At 30.7% G+C, this 20,285-nt stretch overlaps 1 protein-coding gene across 9 annotated transcripts; it reads left to right on the forward strand.

Moving 5' to 3' along the window:
- Positions 1-258: 258 nt before the first annotated feature.
- Positions 259-5,690, forward strand: LOC112283154 (ATP-dependent 6-phosphofructokinase 4, chloroplastic). Of its 9 annotated transcripts, none has more exons than XM_090251067.1 (16): positions 259-470; positions 862-967; positions 1,399-1,445; positions 1,597-1,636; positions 1,786-1,851; positions 2,092-2,229; positions 2,456-2,614; positions 2,896-2,949; positions 3,063-3,131; positions 3,261-3,390; positions 3,521-3,561; positions 3,722-3,949; positions 4,085-4,133; positions 4,295-4,449; positions 4,611-4,787; positions 5,025-5,690. In XM_090251067.1, the coding sequence occupies exons 2-16, from the start codon at positions 878-880 to the stop codon at positions 5,100-5,102; spliced, it is 1,521 nt and encodes a 506-aa protein (XP_090107193.1). In that variant the 5' UTR covers positions 259-470; positions 862-877; the 3' UTR covers positions 5,103-5,690. The 9 variants fall into 9 exon arrangements, with proteins under 9 accessions (XP_090107193.1, XP_024377289.1, XP_073391094.1 ...); XM_024521521.3 differs by having other exon boundaries at positions 335-470; positions 862-996; positions 2,077-2,229; XM_073534993.2 differs by having other exon boundaries at positions 351-470; positions 875-996; positions 2,077-2,229.
- Positions 5,691-20,285: the final 14,595 nt, after the last annotated feature.

Genomic DNA, 20,285 nt, shown 5'->3' on the forward strand with positions numbered 1-20,285 from the left:
TTTTGGGGACGTGGAATTGTTTTTAGTTTTTTGTTGGGGTTGTCAGAGGTCGTAGGCCCACCATGACCCATGCTCTTGCAAAGTTACCTGAATCTGTGGGCTGTGAGTTTTGCTATTTCAGTGTCCGATCTAAGGTAATTTTAGCTGAAGTTTCGTCCCCTTGTTGGATACCAAACGTGCTGTTAAAAATTCCTTTTACGTGAGTTGGACGTCTTAGTTGATTAGTGTTGAATTCAATATCCGAGAACTGTTGGCCAGAAGCTGGAAAAGTACATCGGAAAGAGGAGACTTGCAGGTGACAGGGTACTGTTCGATGGCACCAACAGCTCCCACCAAGTTCTGCCGCCACTGTACGCCCAGAGTGATGCGGTTCTATGTGAAGCCGCCACTCGCCGTGTCCCCTTTTTCACCCAAATGGCTTTTGAAAATGCGAAATAGCACTTGCATGCGTGCAAAGTTGCGGCTTCGAGGTACGCGTGAAGGACAGACCATACCCGAGTCATTTTTCGAATTTGCTTTGTGATAATCGTTCTATTCTGGATCGAAAGATTAAGGACAGGATCCCGCTCTTTTCTACACATCAGTTAGCTTCTGTGAGGCCATTCGTCTGTTCTTTTGTGGTACAGAGTTTGTATAAACTCTTATTTGGAGGTATCCAGCTGAAAATTAAATCACTATCCACAATTAAGTAACCTTGCCGTTGCGAAAATTTTGATGTATCAAGTACTAGTAGTGAGTGCTAGTAAGGACTAGTAGTGAGTGCTGAATGTTCCATTTCGGTTGTAAATCTAAGACGGCTTTGGCGAATTGTTGGTAATTTTGACTGTTCTTTGGTCGCGCGTTTTAAATCTTGGGTACAAGCTGATTGCTTTAGAGGATGGCTTCCGCGATGAAAGTTTCGGTGGGGAACGGGGGTGCTGTACTTGAAGATGTTCCTCACCTTACTAAATGGCTCCCCGGTTTGCCGGTAAGCAACCTGGATCGCAGAATGAGCCGGTACACAACGAAACCTGATTGTGTGTACCTTGATTGATGTGATTTACACTTGAAATATTTTGTTCTACGGTTACCGAATGTTTCCCCTTTTCGATGAAGGCTTTTGAGTTGATGTATTGTCAATGCACTATGGTTACAGCTAACTTATCAATTTCTGCACGTCGAATGTAATTTATGTGACCACCAGCAACAGTTCGAAACCTTCATGGCTATGTTTATCTAATTTAGCAGTTTCGTAGATGAAGAAAAGGTTTTGCTATGAGAAGTGTCCCTAGAGACGACGACATTCAATGTTACATTTAGTACGAAATATCGACCGTAGCGGCTCTCTGGAGATCAATTTCGATGTCAATGTTTCAACTTTTGTGGGTTGACAGACATGTTTGTTTCTTTTGCGGACAGACATATGAAAATCCATTGAAACATAACCCCGCTTACTCAGCTGTGAGGTTAGCTTCATGCGTCAATTTCAAGTAATTTCTATTATTGGCAATATTGAGGGCTTGTCTAAAATCCCCTAGGCTACTATTTTTCCACCGAGAAATGATAATTTGTCGCCAAACTTGCTAACTGGAGAAAGTCCCCTCGTCATGGTTGCAGGCAGTATTTTGTGGAGGACACAGATGTTGTAGCGAGAGACGTAAGCTCGACTGATACGAAACAATTTTCCACATTTTGTTTTTAAATTTTTTGTCTCGTGATTTGGGTCGCACTTACAGTCACCTCGATGTCCAACCGAGTGGAGGCAGCTGTCTCGAGAATGAAACTCACCCATATTATCTTTGTCAGGTCGTTGTAAATGTTAATACAACCGGTGAAGGGATTCATTTCAGACGTGCAGGGCTTCGAGATAAGGTTCCATATCTTTCTTGACTCGTCGTCTGTTTTATAGATCTTTCCAAGTCTCACAATATTCAGCCTTTGTCAACCTGAATAAGTGGTAATGAGGTGAAGAAGCACATATTTTCTTTCTCACACTAATGCGACTACATGTGGGTCCTCACAACACATTCTGGGTAAGATATATGTTTATCTCATTTCTGTAAATATTTTGAACCTTTTTCAATAGTACATGCACAGTTTGCTTGTCTGCAGATATATTTCAAATCGGAAGATGTGAGGGCATGTATTGTGACTTGTGGAGGATTATGCCCGGGCATAAACACTGTAATTCGTGAGATTGTGTGCGGTCTGTGGACACAATATGGGGTGCGCGATATCAGCGGGATTGAAGTGAGTACGAGGCAATCTTTGGATTGTTCATTTTTTATTTTGTTTATTTTATATTTATATATTTCCCTTCGTCTGTTCAGAGATGGACTAACGACTTGAAAATGGTCCCTCAGCCATTCTGAACATGAAAGATTGTATCCCTGGTTGATTCTATGCTTTAGAGTTGATTAGAAGGAACTCACGAATCACTTGCGGCTAATTTGCAACTACTTTGCCACGCTTGCAGGGAGGCTACAGGGGGTTCTACTCCCGGAATACTATCTCTCTCAACCCTAAAGTTGTCAGCGACATTCACAAACGGGGAGGCACCTATTTGAAGTCCTCGCGTGGTGGGCACGACACTCACAAAATTGTTGATTCTATTCAAGACCGTGGATTCGATCAGGTATGGCAGATGTTGCACGGTTCGAATTGGTTTCAGTGGATACATGGAGATCATTGTGCTTTTCTTGTTCAACTTGAGCATTGTCTGACTGAGCACTGCATGTATAATTTTGTGTTGTTTAATGCATCGCTTTTGGTACTCATGTATACCCATTAGAGAGCTTAGTCATTTCTTCCAAATTTGAAGATCGCTTCAAAACTTTTCGATGCCGGCCTCAGTCACCTCATCAACCTCGTATTTTTTGCAATACAGCTCACCCTGTGACATTGATTTGACTTCAGGTCTATATCATTGGAGGAGATGGCACTCAGAAAGGAGCTAATGCTATCCACGAGGTACATTGATCGAGATTTCTCAGGAAAGTATTAAATGGTACATTTTTCAGCTTAGGCAAGTTGAACTAGCGATGATTCGGCAACTAACTTTGGCTGGGAATGATCTTTTGCAGGAGTGTAAGCGGAGGGGTTTGAAGGTTGCGGTGGCAGGAATTCCAAAAACCATCGATAATGATCTCGATGTAGGTTTCTGACAAATCCTTGAGTCTGATATTCGTGCAACTCTCGAAAGAATCGAATTGTATGATCAAGTCTTAATTGGGACCAGACTTTGTGAGGAAAGACGAATTGATTTGACCTGGAATTGGCAGGTTATAGACAAATCGTTTGGGTTTGATACAGCTGTTGAAGAAGCACAGCGCGCAATCAATGCTGCCCATGTGGAAGCTGAGAGTATTCACAATGGCATTGGGGTGGTCAAGCTCATGGGACGCTATAGCGGTGGGACGCCTTTAATCCTGTGGAAACATCAGCACATCCTCTAACCATCGCTGAGTTAATTAGATGTTTCTCAATGTTTCCCTGAGATCAACTGCTACCACTTATACTAATTTCACACCGTTTGGTGCAGGGTACATTGCGATGCATGCCACACTTGCAAGTCGTGATGTGGTAATTGCGGTTTTATGAACTCTCTGGATCCGTTCCTGAATATCGTTTTTGTTGTAAGAGATTACATGGTTCCATAGACGTATTAGTGATCCTATCAGGTTCTGATTAATAGGCTTGATTGAGGAGATTAATTCTTTGTGAATTTAATGTGTAAATGCAGGATTTGTGCTTGATACCAGAAGTGCCATTCTACTTGCATGGACCAGGCGGCCTGATCGAGTTTGTACATCACAGGCTACGAGAAAATGGGCACATGGTTATCGTTGTGGCCGAGGGTGCTGGACAAGAGTTGATGGCTGAAACCATGGGATCTTTGGACAAGATGAATGATGCTTCTGGAAATAAGTTGCTCCTCGACGTTGGTCTATGGCTCTGTAATCATCTGAAGGTGAGAGACAACAAATTAAATTCATTGCTTTGACTGTTACAGTTCAAATGTGCTTGTTGTTGATTCGGACTTGCATTAACTGCCCATTGTGAGAATTTCCGATTGCTTGACTGTGAATTTATAAATTCACTGCAGGAGCATTTCCTCAAGGCATTCAGGGAGCCGCTTAACTTGAAATACATAGGTACAGTAGCCGTCAACTGTTCTAACTGTTGAGTGATGGTGATCCGTCTTCCTGGTCTACATCTGTCGATTTTTTACACTGTGGGGAATTGCTTACATTCTGGCCACGTCCATGGTGATCTTGCATTCGATAAGACTGCTCATTATGCCATAGTTCTGCAGATCCGACGTATATGATTCGAGCAATTCCAAGCAATGCTTCGGACAATGTCTACTGCACATTGCTGGCTCATAGCGCCATCCATGGGGCTATGGCAGGGTATTGCGGCTTCACTGTCGGACCAGTCAACGTTCGACACTGCTACATTCCTATTGCTGTAAGATGAATCCCAAGCATTACGAATCAGCTTTCATGGTTCTGGGGAGGCAGTGTTCTTACTTTTTGTGTGCAAATCATTCAGATGCTTTCGTGGACGTTGTGATCAACACATTCTTATACACCACGAGGGTCATTTATATTACCCGCACATTGTGACAGAGAGTGGTGGCAACGTCCCGACGTGTAAACGTAGCTGATCGCATGTGGGCACGACTGATGTCGTCAACCAACCAACCCAACTTTGCGCAATACAGCCACGCAATCCAGCAGAGCCGAAAACAGAATGCCACCAAGCGAAGGGAGGAGGAAGCATTGTCCAACGGTTCTTCCACAGCTGTAATTAGCCTTTAATTCACCATATGCTCACATCTTCAAGTGATGAAGGCCGTCACTTAAAATGATCTGTATTCATGTTTGAATAAAATCTTCATGCAGTTTTTAATCATCTCGCGATGCTTATCTAAGATTTGGTACAACTTTAGTTGGCCTTACATGCTCACAAGTCCTAAACTTGTCTCTCTTTCTGAGATCTTCTGACTAAAAATTGATTTCGTTTGCATCCCTGTGTACCAGAATGTAAATGGCGACGATGTCAAGCTTGATTCTACACAAAAGGAGCCAATCGAGATGATTGAAATTGGAAACAAATAAGATTTGCCAATGCAAGAAATGGATGCGTCCTTGTCAACGACACATGCGCACGGAGATCCTACAGCTTCTCTTAACCAAAAACTACTATGAATTAATTGTCTTCTACGTCTATAACCTGGTGTCTATGAGAAGATGATTTGAATCTCCACATTATTTTGTCATGTTAATTGCAGGGACGCATATAACAATGTGGTTGAGATCAGTAATACTAGAAGGGTCGCCAATCCTGTCCTGAATTAAGGATGTCAGTCCAAGATACTGTACATTTGTAAAGTTAATCTGCCAATTTAACGCCACAGAGAAGCACACTTTCAATAATAAAACTAGGAGTAAGACATTTGTAGTACACTCTCAAAAGCATGTATAGTTGCTACATTTACTGTACATACGAGCAGGATTGAAATAGCCGAACAATCGCACTAGTGTGAGTAGAACACTTTGTTGCAATCTTCTAAAGAGTGACTGTAATGCAAAATATTGGGGGCCCCACCATATGAAGAGGACAACACTGGCTAGGTCAAGTTAGCAACCAATTACAAAAAAATTGAATTCAACAGTATTACACTGATAAAAGAATGATTAAGTCGATGGCTGTTGCATGTAATCTACACGTCGAATCTTTATCAGGGACCTCAGAGTGGCAGGTATGCCTTCAAGGAGCTTCCAAAGTGTACCACACTACCAGCATTAAATCATATCAGATTGTTGGCATGTGTTATCTGAGGTGGGTACTAGATAGGTTTTAAATTTCAAGGAGCACGTTCAGATTATGTTCCAGCTCTGGACAAGAACTAGCAAGTACTGATTGTGAATGACAACAGAGTAGAATAATGAAATTAATCAAAACAAGCGAGGACGCAGAGTGTCAAATACACAAGTCATTTGGACTTAAAATTCTGGAGTTAGAATAATTTGTATAGTGAACCGAACTACATTCTATAAGTTTATAGTGAACAGTTGACTAGAGCAATAACTGTCTAACACACTCCCACGTTCAATGTTGTTCGTTTAAAAAGGCTTTGCTGAAGAATAATAAACAACTTGTAAGTCTTGTTCTTGAACTTCATTTTTGTTAATAAGATGCAATGTTATAATTTATAAGAATGTTAGACTTGAGGGATTTTTTAGTTTAGTTTAGTTTAAAATTTTCTTTCTTCTTCTTCTTCAAAAAGATGGTAATGAGATTTTAGCAGCTAAGAATGTAGAATAGAAAATAGAAATAATAGGATTAGCTTAAAAAGAGACCATGATCATGCTGATTGGACTTCTTGATGATTGACTTTATGATTTAGATAGGAGTTGAAAAAAAACTTAGAAAGAAATTTTTTTAAAAATAAAAATTAAATAACTTTTTAAAATAGAGGGAAGTAAAAGGTTTTGAATTTTATAATTACATCTTTGTAATTACAAATATTTAGTAAAGTTTCGAAATTGTTAAATATTCATCTTTATAGTGGTTTTGTATATGCAATCTATTTTGAATTTGTTGCAACTCATATACTAGCTTTATTATCACATATGATTAGTATTGGCCTTAAGATCATGAAACTTAGATTACAAATGAGTTTTTAAAGCCAAGATGCTCTACAAATTATTGTAGAGATGTACATATATTTAGCTTCACATGAGGATAATAGTATTGTATTTTTCTTTTTTAACTACCATTTTAAAGTATAAACACAAAGTCCTATATTCAGCACCAATCTTCTAGATTTCCAACTAATCAATATTTGTGTATCAAAAAATTTAAAGGTTTATGTTTTGTTAATAAATTATATCATTTTTTTTCTTCCCAAGATATACTTCAAAATTCTTTTTGTGCCATGTAAGTGATATAATAACAAACTTGCTATAAATCAACTTGTGATCCATACTGTATAAGAAATATTTGGCCCTAAATAAAGTAGGTGAATAAGTTTGTTAATCATTAATTCATAAAGAGTGGTGTTGTATTACGTGGTGTTTGGTTTAAAAATGCACTAGGCACTTGGTTGTGGAAGATAAAAGGAAAATTGCAATAAGTTCTAACAACTCTAATAGATTCTTAAACAAATTATAATTAAAGATTAGCAAATATAATCAAACATTGATCAAATTCAGTCAAAATTTCAAAGAAATTATATAAGAAACATAGAGTATTCCTAAAAATCCTTTAAAGAATCATAAAGAAATAACATAGAAATTCAAAAATATACTAAAATAAAAACCTTAATAAAATATTAAAATAGAAATATTAATTAAATTCTAAATAAAAATCTAATCAAATTCTAATCAAACCTTAATCAAATCCTAAGCAAATCCTAAATAAATCTTAGTCAAATTCTAACAAATCCTAACCAAATCCTAATCAAATCCTAACCAAATCCTAATCAAATCCTAAATAAATCTTAACCAAATGCTAAACAAATCTTAACCAAATCATAATCAAATCTTAAATAAATCTTAACCAAACTCTAGTCAAATCCTAACCAAATCCTAAACAAACCTTAATCAAATCCTAAATAAATCCTAATAAAATCCTAACAAATCCTAACCAAACTCTAATAAAATTCTAAAAAAATCCTAAATAAATCCTAAATAAATCCTAACCAAATCCTAATCAATCCTAACCAAATCCTAATCAATCCTAATCAAATCTTAAATAATCCTAACTAAACTCTAATTGATCCCTAAACATATTCCTAAATAATAAGCACAAAATTTTTGAATACGATTGAAATCACCAAAAAGAAGATCAATCTTAATATTTGCTTTGATATTGGCTGGCTCCTTCTTCAATCTAAATGTTGAATTTTCAGTACAAATATCTCCTTATTAAACTATTCAATTGATCTCAAATTTCTCAAATATATAAGAAAATAAGTCTACTACCCATATATATAATTCTTACTCCAATCCAATTGATAGATTGTAAGAAATCTTAGAAACTCTCACAAGACCTAAAACTCTACTTCCCGAGACCCCGACCAACTTAAATCTCAATAATCCTCGATCCAACCCTTCAATCAAGCTCAAATTCATAGTATATATTGAACACATATAAATCCACAAACTTCTAAAATTTCACTCATGGATTTATTGCCAAACTTATGAAATTCTCCAAAACAAATCTCTCCTTTTATTTCACAAATGTAGAGTCACTTAAAACAAACCCTGATTTTGTAAAGTCTCTTACAAAGTCAATACAAATCCAAATCGCCTCAAAACAATGCTTATTGAAATTCTATTAAGTCTACTCTCTAATTCCACTCTCTGATTTGCCATAGAACCCCAAAATCATCATTGAGGCTTGGTTTTGTACCTCAGGATTTGATTTCGACCTTGGTTCATAATTGACCTTCTCTGGGTATCAATATCTAATTTTCTATGTAATTTTTTACTATAATTTATTCTTAAATTTTTTCTAAAGATGCATATATCATTTATTTTTTCAATCTAATTTTTTTGCCTTATTTATGGTCCTACAAAGTAAATAGAAGTCACTTTTTTAAAAGGTAGTATTACTACTAAAAGTTTTATTACCTTCCTATCTTTTATTCATATTTTTTTACTTTATCTTTTAACTTGGATCTTTTATAATAAGATCTATATTATCATCTTTTACCATATAGTCATGTTACAAAATAACAACAAAATTAATAAAATCAACTTTTATATCTATGAAGAGTTTTAGCCCAACAATCATTGGAATTGAAATTTGTTAACATGAAGTCATGTCAAATGTTTCTAAAGTTTGAGCAATATAACTTTTTTAAGTGAAAAGATTCTTCTTAGGATTTATATGTATTTTTCTTTTAGAAATAATTTAATTTCTCTTTCACCAAGTTCATTCATTTTAAAATTTAATTTCAAACAAATTTTTGATAATATAATTTATTCATCACAATAGCTTATAATTAAGAAATTATTGATATGTATGAATAATAAGATTATTTTGTCTTGATGTCTAAAAATGTATAAATTATAGTTTCTTTCTATTTAAAAAAAAACTTCTTAAAAAAAATCTATTTTTTTTATATTTACCTTAAAAGTAGAACTTTTTAAGTCTTACAAGTGATAAATGTGGAATAAGAAGTAAATATGACTTTATAATATCTTTGCCAAGACGTATATTCTATTAGCTATAATAATGTTTATTTAAATTAATTGTTACATGCCTTAAAAGGCTCTAAAATAATAAAAATTTATAATTAGATTTTTTAACAAAAATATATTTTTAATCCATTAATTATATATTTATAATTTTAATTCTATATAAGACTAGTTTAGACACTTCATCAAATTATTTTGACTACATACAACTTTTTAGGACCAAAACGATGAAATTTATCTAATTTTTGTCTTTTTTTCACTTTAAAACAAAAAACCTAAATTCAAAATGGACTTCTTATGGTTGTAAGTAGTTATTAGGTAATAGTAGTCTTTTTTGATTTGGCTAACTATGTTTAAGTCTATATACTATATTTGGCTATTATATTAATTTGTAAGTATTGCAAAAATAAATATATGTATATTAATCAACTATTACAATAGAATCAAAGAAATTTCTTTATTTAACAAAAGGTTGTTTAGATTATGAAAAATAGTAATTTATATTAGATGATTAATAATATAAATAATAAAAATTCTTATCTCATAGAGGACTTTCTTAGATTAGTCTCTAATTAGAGTACTCAAGGTGGTCCTAATAAAAGTATGTCAATCAAATTAAAACTTCTCAATGTTAATGTGAGAAATAAAGTAGCTACTTGAAATAATGTGTCTCTTAAATTAAGTTAGATTCAATTGTCAATTCCTTAATATTACTTTTTGTACAAATAAAAATAATAATATACTTAATCTATATCATCTATTATAATAGGATAAGATCTATGGTTTAGAATTTTTTAATGATATGATTAACATTCATCATTGCAAAAATAATTTTGGCTACAATTGACTATTACCAGTTTGTTGGCTAAAATTATTCTATTATAATGTATGTTGCAAATTACACAACCATATTGTAATTGCAATTAAGTTGCTATTGATACTAAATTTTTAATGATAGCCCACAAATCATTCTCTTGAAGCATATTGTACCTATTTTTTCAATCAAAGTTTGTTGTTTGTAAAAGCACATGACAAAATTATTGATGGTTTTGAAAAACAAAATTATCAAACATGATAAGAATCTTTTTTTTAAATGAAACATCAGGCTAATATAGCAAATATCATTTGCATTATAGAAAAAAACTAGCTTAGGACAAAATTAATGAGATAATGTTGTCATGATGGCTTATCATTGTATTCTTGCAATTGATATTGATGCTTAATATTTTAATGTACTAGTATATGTACATAATATTTAGCATCATGAATACTAATTTGACTAAATTTAATATGTTGTAGAGGCCTACTATTAACACAACAAAGAAATATAATCTTGTATATAATCTTGCATATAATCTTGCATCTCTTATTTTTTGTAATACATGACAAGCATAAACTTCATGTTCATTTGTATTCATAGAATAAATTAAGATTGTCCAAATAATAGATGACAAAATCATTAAGAAATTCACAAAAGACATCATTCATTAGATGTTGAAAAATAGTTGGTACATTCATGAGTCCAAAAGGTATGATATTATATTCAAAATATCCATATCTATTTGAAAACATAATTTTTTATTCATTTCTATCTTTAATGTGTATCAGATTATATGCTCCTCATAGATCTATTTTTATATAGATCTTTGTTTGATTTAGTTGATCAAAAAGTCTTGAAATTAAAGATAGAAGATACTTATTCTTAATAGTGAACTTATTGAATCCTCAATAGTCTATACATATCTACAAAGATCCATCTTTTTTCTTCACAAATAAGATAGGAGCCTCAGTTGGAGGTTTAGAATGATGTATGAAATTTTTAGCCAAGTTTTCATCAATGTACACTTTGAATGCAATTAACTTATTTTGTAATAGGCTATAGATTGGTCCAAATGGTAGTTGAGCTCTTTCGTGAAGATCAATGGAACAATCATAAGGACAATGCTTTGAAAGAATATCTACATTCTTCTTTTAAAAAACGTCTTGAAAATCCTGATATTGGCTAGGAATACTAGTAGATGTCTTTTTATAAATTGAAAAGGGATATGGCATATAAAGCAAAAGATAACCCTTCTTTTGCGACATGCATAAAAGCTCTTGCACTTATTAGTAAGGATTTAGATGTACTAGACTTATGTATTTCTACTTGGCTAATGGGATTTTAGATTAAACTATGAAAAAAATTAAGATTATAAGAAATCCAATCTATCTAAGGATTATACTTTTCTAATCAAGATAATCTTAAAATAACCAAATTAGATGGAAATCTTATTACATTCAATATTAATATGTTATTATGATCTTTAATTTCGACATCTAAAAGAACAATCTCATGCATAATATCTTTAGAAGATAACAAATGATCATCTATGACTTCTACATATATAGGTTTAGATTTTTTGACTAACAATATTTCTTGTTTTTTGACATAATCTTCATCTATAAGATAAGTTGAGACTCTTGAATCTAACAAAGGTAAGACTTTGTGATTTTTTGATCTTAAATAAACTTCTCTTATAAAATAAGGTAAGAGGATTAAGGAAAGAATAGGACCTTTACTAGGAGTTATACAAGATTTCAACCACATGGGTCATATTATAGCTAGAAAAACTTTTTTTTTTAACACATTGTCTTCTTTGGCAATGATGCTTCTTATTTTGTGATTATGTTGTTTCTTTGGATAATGTTGAGTTGTGTGTTTAACTTCTCTACAATATAAGTATAAGCTTTTTTGACATTGTCAAGTCTTTTTTTGCTCTGTGAAGGATTTAAAATGTATTATATCAATTTGCATTGATTTTGGCTTCAATGAATAAGTTTTTGAAAATTTAGAAGCGACCATCATTATTTGATCTGATCTTCTTTAGCCAAATCTCTATTCTTGACATCTTTCAAATAATCAATTGTACCATGCAATGGCTTGAGTGATAAATTGTTCCAAAGATTTTGCCTTTGGCATTTTCAGTAACAAATCTTTGTCATTATCCTTCAACCTATATCAAAAATAATTAATAAGGGCTTTCTCATTCCAGTCAATATCGCAAGCTAGATTTTGAAATTCAGCAGTATATATAGTAATTGATCATGATTCTTATTGTAAAGATAAGAGCTTGGTCTTTGCTACTCTTTCTTGATCACTTTCTTTGAATGTGGACGTAAACACTTTTAGGAATGAATTCAAATCATAAAGGAGTCACAAATCCTTTTCTATTAAAGGTGCAAATCAAAAGAGAGAACTTCTTAATAGAAGTACACCTATGAATTTGACTTGAATAAATCCATTAGGATATTGAGAGGAATGCAATCTTATATAGAGCTTAACTTATAGTAGAAATCTTTAAAATTTTGATCTTATTCCATCAAACTTCTCACCCATATTAATCCTTGTCTCCATCATACTTGTAGAAGCAAAACTTCTTAGATTTGGTTATAAGGTGAATCTATTTGATTCCTTCAACTATACAATTTCTTGTCATAGAGTCTAAATTTCTTCCATAGGCTTAGGCATAGTACCTACATGATTCATGTTAAAAATATGTGAGATTTCTATTCTTAGAATATTGATAAGTTTATAAAGATCTACAATAGTTATAAATTTATTCTCACTTCTATTGACAGTAGCATCTATAATCATTTCTTCTATAGACAATTCAAACAAATTCAAAAAGTTAAATTAGAAGAAGATAATTCACAACCTGTAATATCAAATGAAAATTTCTACAAAGAAGGGTAATCCACTCTCTTTGAGGAAATGATCACTATTAGAAAATAAGATTTTTTTTGTTTAAAGGTAGGTAGTCTACAACCTTCAAAATAAAACAATATTCTTTTTTAGTATTTATTCTTAAATTTTTTAGATGAATATTAAAATAATCTATTATTAATTTATATATAGATTTTTTTAGAAATTTTAGAAATTTTGTCTTTTTATTTATAATTTGATATATCATTTTTTTAATCGTTGTATTAATTAATAATAAGTGATTCTCATAAAAAACAGTTTAGTTAGATTAATCAAATTATTTGGCTTTATTATATTAAAAAATATTATTAATTATATTTGAAGTCATTAAATTAACATATTCTAAAAATATTAACAATAAGATCAAGTCTTTTGTAAACTTGCCTTGAAGAATTTTAAAAAAAATCAAAGGTTTAATAAATGACAAGATTCAAAGCCTAATTAACATAGATATTAATTTAATTTAGAAAATACTATTTTAATATTCCAAAATAATATTCTAAGCTAATATATAACTCAATAGCTAAGAGAACCATCTACAAAAGCTATTTTTAGAATATTTATTAATATATTTGTTATAAATATTAAAAATAAAAGAAATTCAAAATTATAGATTTGTTACAATAATTAAAAAAACTCTTTATAAGAAAAAAAATCATAATAAACATTAATAGCATTCTATTTCAATAAATAAATATATATATATATATATATATATATATATATATATATACTCTTTTTAATATTCTATCTATTATTGATAATTAAAAAAATAGTAAAGTTAAATTTTAATTTTTGTATGGTTTAGAGAAATTAAAAAGCTTCTTTTCTTTTAAAATCCTTAGATAATTTATTATCAATAAATATACTAATAATTTATGTTTTTATAAAAATATATATGTATATATATTTTAAATAAATAATTGATAATTACTATCTTTAATTTCTATCTTTAATTTTATTTTTAATCTTAAACTCAACTTACATAATTGTAATACAATATGGCCTTCAAATACCTCTAAAATTAATAAAAATATTTAAAAATAAATATATTTAAAAAAATTAAAAAGATACCATATATGATAATATTAATAAAATATTTAGAAATTTATATTTCATATTTATATAAAATATCTATTAATTTACAAATTTTTATTTCAAAAATAAAATATTAAAAAAATTATATTTTATACATTTCTATTAACTTGGAAAAATATTCATTATTAATTATATAATTCTAGCATCTAAAATATACTTTGTTATTACATACAATAAATTTTTTAAAAAATTATACATTGTCTCTTAATATATAAATAATTTGTAATGGTTTGGTAGAAAATCAATACAAAAGTAAATATTTGTCATGGACATATACATGTAAATCAATAATTACTTATATGATTAGATAAAATAGGTAAAAATAGATTAATTCCATAATATCTTCTAGAAAAGCTTCCTAGAAGCTTTTGAGAAGCTTCATAGATATTGCTTTGACTTTATAAGTATCTATAATTGACTTTTTAGGTTCGAAGCGTAGTTAATAAGTTGGCTATGTGCCACATATGTTGGTAGCTTGAAGAACAAGCTAACTATGTGGCCTATACATAGAAAACTTGCCTTGTAAACAAAAGCATGTGTCATCCAAAGTCAACACATATTAGAGGTCCTATAGCATATTACCATGTAGATCATAATTAAATAGTATATATAGAAACAAGAGTGAAGCCCTCTTCACTCTTGTCAACTCGTTGCTTGCTTTTAGTTTAGATTCAAGAGTCTCTAGTTTCCTTGTCTTTTCACAATAGCTATTTCAATTTCTTTTTAATATACATACTACTTTATTTTTATTTTTTGATTTTTCTTTTGAGAAATATTTCTCAAGTTTATGCATCAACTTTTAATTCATGCCTTTGATAAATTGATAAGTGTATATTTATAATATTAGAGCTTTCTCTTCTCTTGATTACGAATGGATTATCCATTTTTCTTGATAAGACATAAGCATATTAGAAGTTACAGATTACCCTCTTCTAAACTAATATTATTTTTTGTACCTTTTTTGTTCTTAAGTTTCTTCTTCTACTTGTCTTGAGCAATATTAGATATTTATTTTCTAAGTTTTATCATGGTAAAGCTTCTTGAAATAAAGAGCGCAATAGTACAAATACAAGAGCAATTGAAGGAATTAATGTTTGTGATGCATCAACTCAATTTACCACCATAAAGAGCAATAAGAATAGCAAGAAATGAAGATACATATTTGATCGGAGCTGCTTCAACATTTGCATCCAACCATGCACCTTTTCCTATGATAGAATATCCTTTCGACATTACAGAATCAAGAGTTGCCTTGCTTGAAAAATTTGATGGCAAAAGATCTAAGTTTCAAGGATTCATCAATCAAATATAACTTATGATTGAACTTCAACTCCATAGCTATCAAATTCCATGATCATGAGTTAGATTCATTTGCACACTTCTTTCAGATTGTGTATTATCATAGTTTTTTATCTTTTCTTAAACAATAAGTTTAAATATTGGATAATTTTGAGGCTTTTTAGTAGAGTTTTGATCCATGTATGGAGAACATGATGCAACTTGTATTGCAACTAACAAGATCCATATTTTATAAAAAGGCAATCGATTTGTAATATTATATGCTTCATAATTTTGACAACTTCCACTAATATTAAGTGGGATGATGTTGCATTAATTAGCTAATTTTTCTATAAATTACAATATAAGATAAAAAAAATTGATGCTCAACTTACTTAATCTTCAAAAATTGAGTCAAGTAATTGACTTCATTATAAAGTGTGACAATCGACTTTTTAAATTTTGATCTGAAAGTTAGACAAGTGAGCTTCAATATTACTATAATTCAATAGAAATACCAACACCTCCTTAATACATATATTCAGAAGTAGAAAATGTATAAATTGATGTGGTATATTTCAAACCTCTTATTGAGGGAGAGAAGACTCGTCGCCATCAAGAAGGATTATACTTATATTATAGAGAAATTAAATACACTACTCAACATTGTCCAAAGAAACAAAATAATTATAAAATAAAGAGTATGAATGTCAAAGAAGACAATATATTAGAAAACAAGTTTGTCCAACTACAATAGAAACTGTGCATCTAGAACCTTATACAATATCTAATGAAGGTCATATTCTCTCCTCAAAATCCTGTCCTTGTTTTATATTCAAGATTATTTTAAGACCTATATATTACAAAGCCTCTGCCTTGTTAGATTTAAGAGCCTTAGCGTGTTTCTTAGATGAAGAATTAGCTAAAAGATTTAATATATCTTTAGTAAGGAAAACTAAAACTATTCATGTAGAAGTCATAGATAGTCGCCTATTATCTTCTGGAGATGTTACTCACAAAATCCTTCCTATAGAAGTAATAACTAATGGTCATAATAGCTTTGTGGTATTTAATATCATTAGATCTTTCTCTAATCTAATTAATTTAGATTTATCATAGTTAGAAAAATGCACACTTCGAGTAGATTGGATTTTTTGTACTCTTGACTTTCTTAAAAGTATAAATAAGAGTATAATTAATCAAGTAAAAAATCACAAGTCTGGTACAATTAAACCTATACTTGTAAGTACAAGAACTTTCTTGCATGCTGCAAAAGAAGGATCACCTTGTGTCATTTATGTCATACCTATTTCTAATGGTTCAAAGACTTCAAGTGGTATTTCAAGCTAATATCAAGATTTTCAAGATATATTTTAGAAAAAAAATGTGGATGCTCTTCCAAAACATCATCTCTATGATTACTCAATTAACCTTCAAGAAGAAGCACAACCACTATTTGGACCAATCTATAAATTATTACAAAATAAGTTGGTCAAATTCAAGGAGTATATTGAAGAAAATCTAGCAAAGAACTTCATACGCCATTTCAAATCTCTAGCAAGAGCTCCAATTTTATTTATAAAGAAAAAAGATAGATCATTGTAGATGTGTATTAATTATCAAGGACTCAATTAGATCACCATGAAGAATAGGTATCCATTACTTTTAATATCTGGACTTCTTGATCAGTTGAATCAAGCTAAGATCTATATAAAAATAGATCTACAAGGAGCATACAATCTAATACACATCAAAAAACAAGATGAATGGAAGATTGCATTTCAAACCAAGTACAGATATTTTGAATATAATGTCATATCTTTTGCACTTATAAATACACTAGTACCTTTTCAACATCTTATGAATGATGTTTATGAGAGTTTTTGGATGATTTTGTTATCTATTATCTAGACAACATCTTGATCTATTCTAAGAACACAAAAGAATATGAACTTTATGTTTGTCGTGTGTTACAAAAATTAAGAGATGTGAGATTAAATACCAAGATAAAAAAGTGTGTATTCTATACTATTCAAGTTGACTTCTTAGATTACATCATTTCAAACAATGAATTTATAATGGATCCTAAGAAAGTTCAAACTATTATGAATTGAAAGATGCCAAAAATGGTCCGAGATGCTCAATGCTCAATTGGAATTTGTCAATTACTATGGAATCTTCATCAAGGATTTCTTTCAAATTGCAGCTCTATTTCCACGTTTGACTTGTAAAGACAAACTTCAATAGAATCAAGAAGTGGAAGCAACATTTGAAGCTTTAAAGACAACTTTTTTTTATATACCAATCTTATATTATATTGACTTTTCTAATGCATTCTTTATGAAAATAGATGCATTGGACTTTGCTTTGGATGTTGTATAATCACAAATGGAAATAGATAATAAACTTCATCTAGTAGCTTTTCATTCTAGGAAATTTTCAGCAGTTGAGATTAACTATGAAATCCAAAATAAAGAACTTCTTACAATTATGGATTCTTTCTAAGAATGGCGTTATTATCTAGAATACGCTTCTAGTTCAGTCACTATATATATGAATCACAAGAACCTTGAGTATTTCATATCAATTCATATTTTGAATCGTCACCAAGCTCGTTGAAGTATGTCTTTGTCAAGATTTGAATTCAATATCACTTATCAGCCAAGAAAATAACAAGGTTTGTCTAATGCCTTTTCTAAACATTCTTATCTTGTATTTAAAGAAAGAAATGCAGCTTTTGATCAACAAAGGATAATTTTATTGAAGCCAAAATAATTTCATCTTTGAGTAGTAAAATCAACAATGACTTTTGATTTAATTTTTTTCAACAAATTCAATCAAATATGTCCTCTTATTTTTTTATTCATGTTATAAAGAATATTCTTTCTAAGTCTCATGATACTTCTAAGTTTGAGTTCAAGAATAACCTACTTTATTTTGAAGGACACTTATATATTCCAAAAAGAGAAGCACGTTTACATGTTCTTCAAGCATGTCATGACTTTTCAACAACATGACATTTTGGATACAACAAGACTCTGGAGCTAATATCTAGAGATTTTTGGTGGCTCCAAATGTAGAAGGTTGTAAAAGACTTTGTTCAATTGTGTGATATTTTTTCAAGGTCAAAAACTCCTCGGCATCGATTTTATGGACTTCTTCAACCATTACCTATTCCAAAACAACCATAGTCTTCTATTTCTATGGATTTTATTATAGATCTTTTAATCTCAGGATCGTACAATTTTATGTTTGTGATAGTAGATTATTTTACTAAAATAACACATTTTGTACCATGTATAAAATTTATCATACGTGAAGAAACTAGCAAGTTTTTTCTTAGTAATATCTATTGATATCATAGATTGCCAAAAGATATTATATCAAATAGAAGAACCTCAATTTGTATGAAGATTTTAGAAAATTATTTTTAAGATTTTGAAGGTCGACATAAATCTTTCTTTGGCCTTTTATCATCAAAATAATAGATAGACAGAGCATGTAAACGAAGTTTTGGAGTAATACTTAAGGTGTACCATGAATTATCAATAAGATGATTGGAAAACCTTCTTGCCATTGGTAGAGTTAGCTTATAATAATATGATGCATTCTTCTATGCAACAAATACCTTTCTTTGCCAATTATAGTTACCATCCATGACTTGATACTTTTGACTTTTTAAAAGTTAATAATCCTCCAGCAAAAATTTTGGCAAATCATTTGTCAAAGCTACATGTAATAATGAAGGTGCAATTAAAAAAAGCTCAAGAACAACAAAAGATAAACAAGGATGCCTATCGAAAGGAATAACTACAATTCAATGTAGGTGACAAGGTATGGTTGATTTGTCATAATATCAAGACTACTCATCTTTGTGATAAGTTAGACTATTGTAGGCTTAGATCTTTTCTATTTTTAGATAAATCAAATCAGTTGCTTATCGATTACATCTATTGGATGTAATGAAGATCTATCCTATCTTCTACATATCTCTTTTTGAACCATATTAGACTATGAATATACTAAGAAGAAGATAAGTTCCACCTATTCCTATAGAAGTGGATAATAATGAAGAGTTCAAAGTGGAAGAAGTTTTAGACTTAAGGTGATGCCAAAATAAATTAAAATATCTTATCAATTAGCATGGATATGATATTAGTAAATACACATGGAAGCTAGTAAAGAATCTTACAAATACAACAAAGGTAGTAGATGCTTTTCATCAATGACATCTTTTAAAACTAAGATGAAGAATAATAAGTCTTTGCTATAAAAGAAATATAGTCCAAAGAAGATTATATTCTATCTTCTATCTTTTTTTGTAGCTTTTGTGTATTTTTGATATTAAGGAGATGGAGAACCAAAAATTAGCAGATTTAACTCAAGAGCTTTCATTTGTGGACTTATTAGACAAGACATTGACATTGTCACAACCTTCAAGTCAAAGAAATTGAGATAAAGATCTTCAAGAAAAACATGTCCTTCTTCAAATAGATGGGAAGATATAATATGTTTGATATCATGACCTTGGAAGAGACTTTCGATGTTGGATGATTTTATTAGAAATAAAAACAATTCTTGATGGTGTTTCAAATGTTTTATTTGAAAAAAGTTATAATGGCCTCAACAATGACTAAATGACATGGTGGTCTTCTTGTCCTAGTATGGGACACTATTGATGGCTAAGAGGTCCTATCAACTATCTTTGAAGACAACAAAGATCGGAGCATATGATAAATACAATTTGTTGCATCTTGGATTTCTTCAATATATGAAGAGAGCTCCTCATTGAACTCGTCTCTAGAAGGGGAAGTAATATCATGAACATAAATATGTAAACCAATAATTACCTATATGATTAGATAAAAGTAGATTAAAGTAGATTAATTCCATAATATCTTCTAGAGAAGCTTCATAGATACTACTTTGACTTTATAAGTATCTATAATTGACTTTTTAGATTAGAAACATGG

This window comes from Physcomitrium patens, chromosome 6 (genome assembly GCF_059467195.1).
Source record: "Physcomitrium patens ecotype Gransden chromosome 6, ASM5946719v1, whole genome shotgun sequence".
NCBI lineage: Eukaryota > Viridiplantae > Streptophyta > Bryopsida > Funariales > Funariaceae > Physcomitrium > Physcomitrium patens.

What these genes read in the sequence shown, in the direction of transcription:
- LOC112283154 (XM_024521515.3), top strand. Translation starts at nt 878, where the DNA reads ATGGCTTCCGCGATGAAAGTTTCGGTGGGGAACGGGGGTGCTGTACTT. An exon ending in GAGCTAATGCTATCCACGAG is followed by an intron (nt 2,950 to 3,062) that starts GTACATTGATCG and finishes GATCTTTTGCAG; the next exon opens with GAGTGTAAGCGGAGGGGTTT. An exon ending in CCATCGATAATGATCTCGAT is followed by an intron (nt 3,132 to 3,260) that starts GTAGGTTTCTGA and finishes TGGAATTGGCAG; the next exon opens with GTTATAGACAAATCGTTTGG.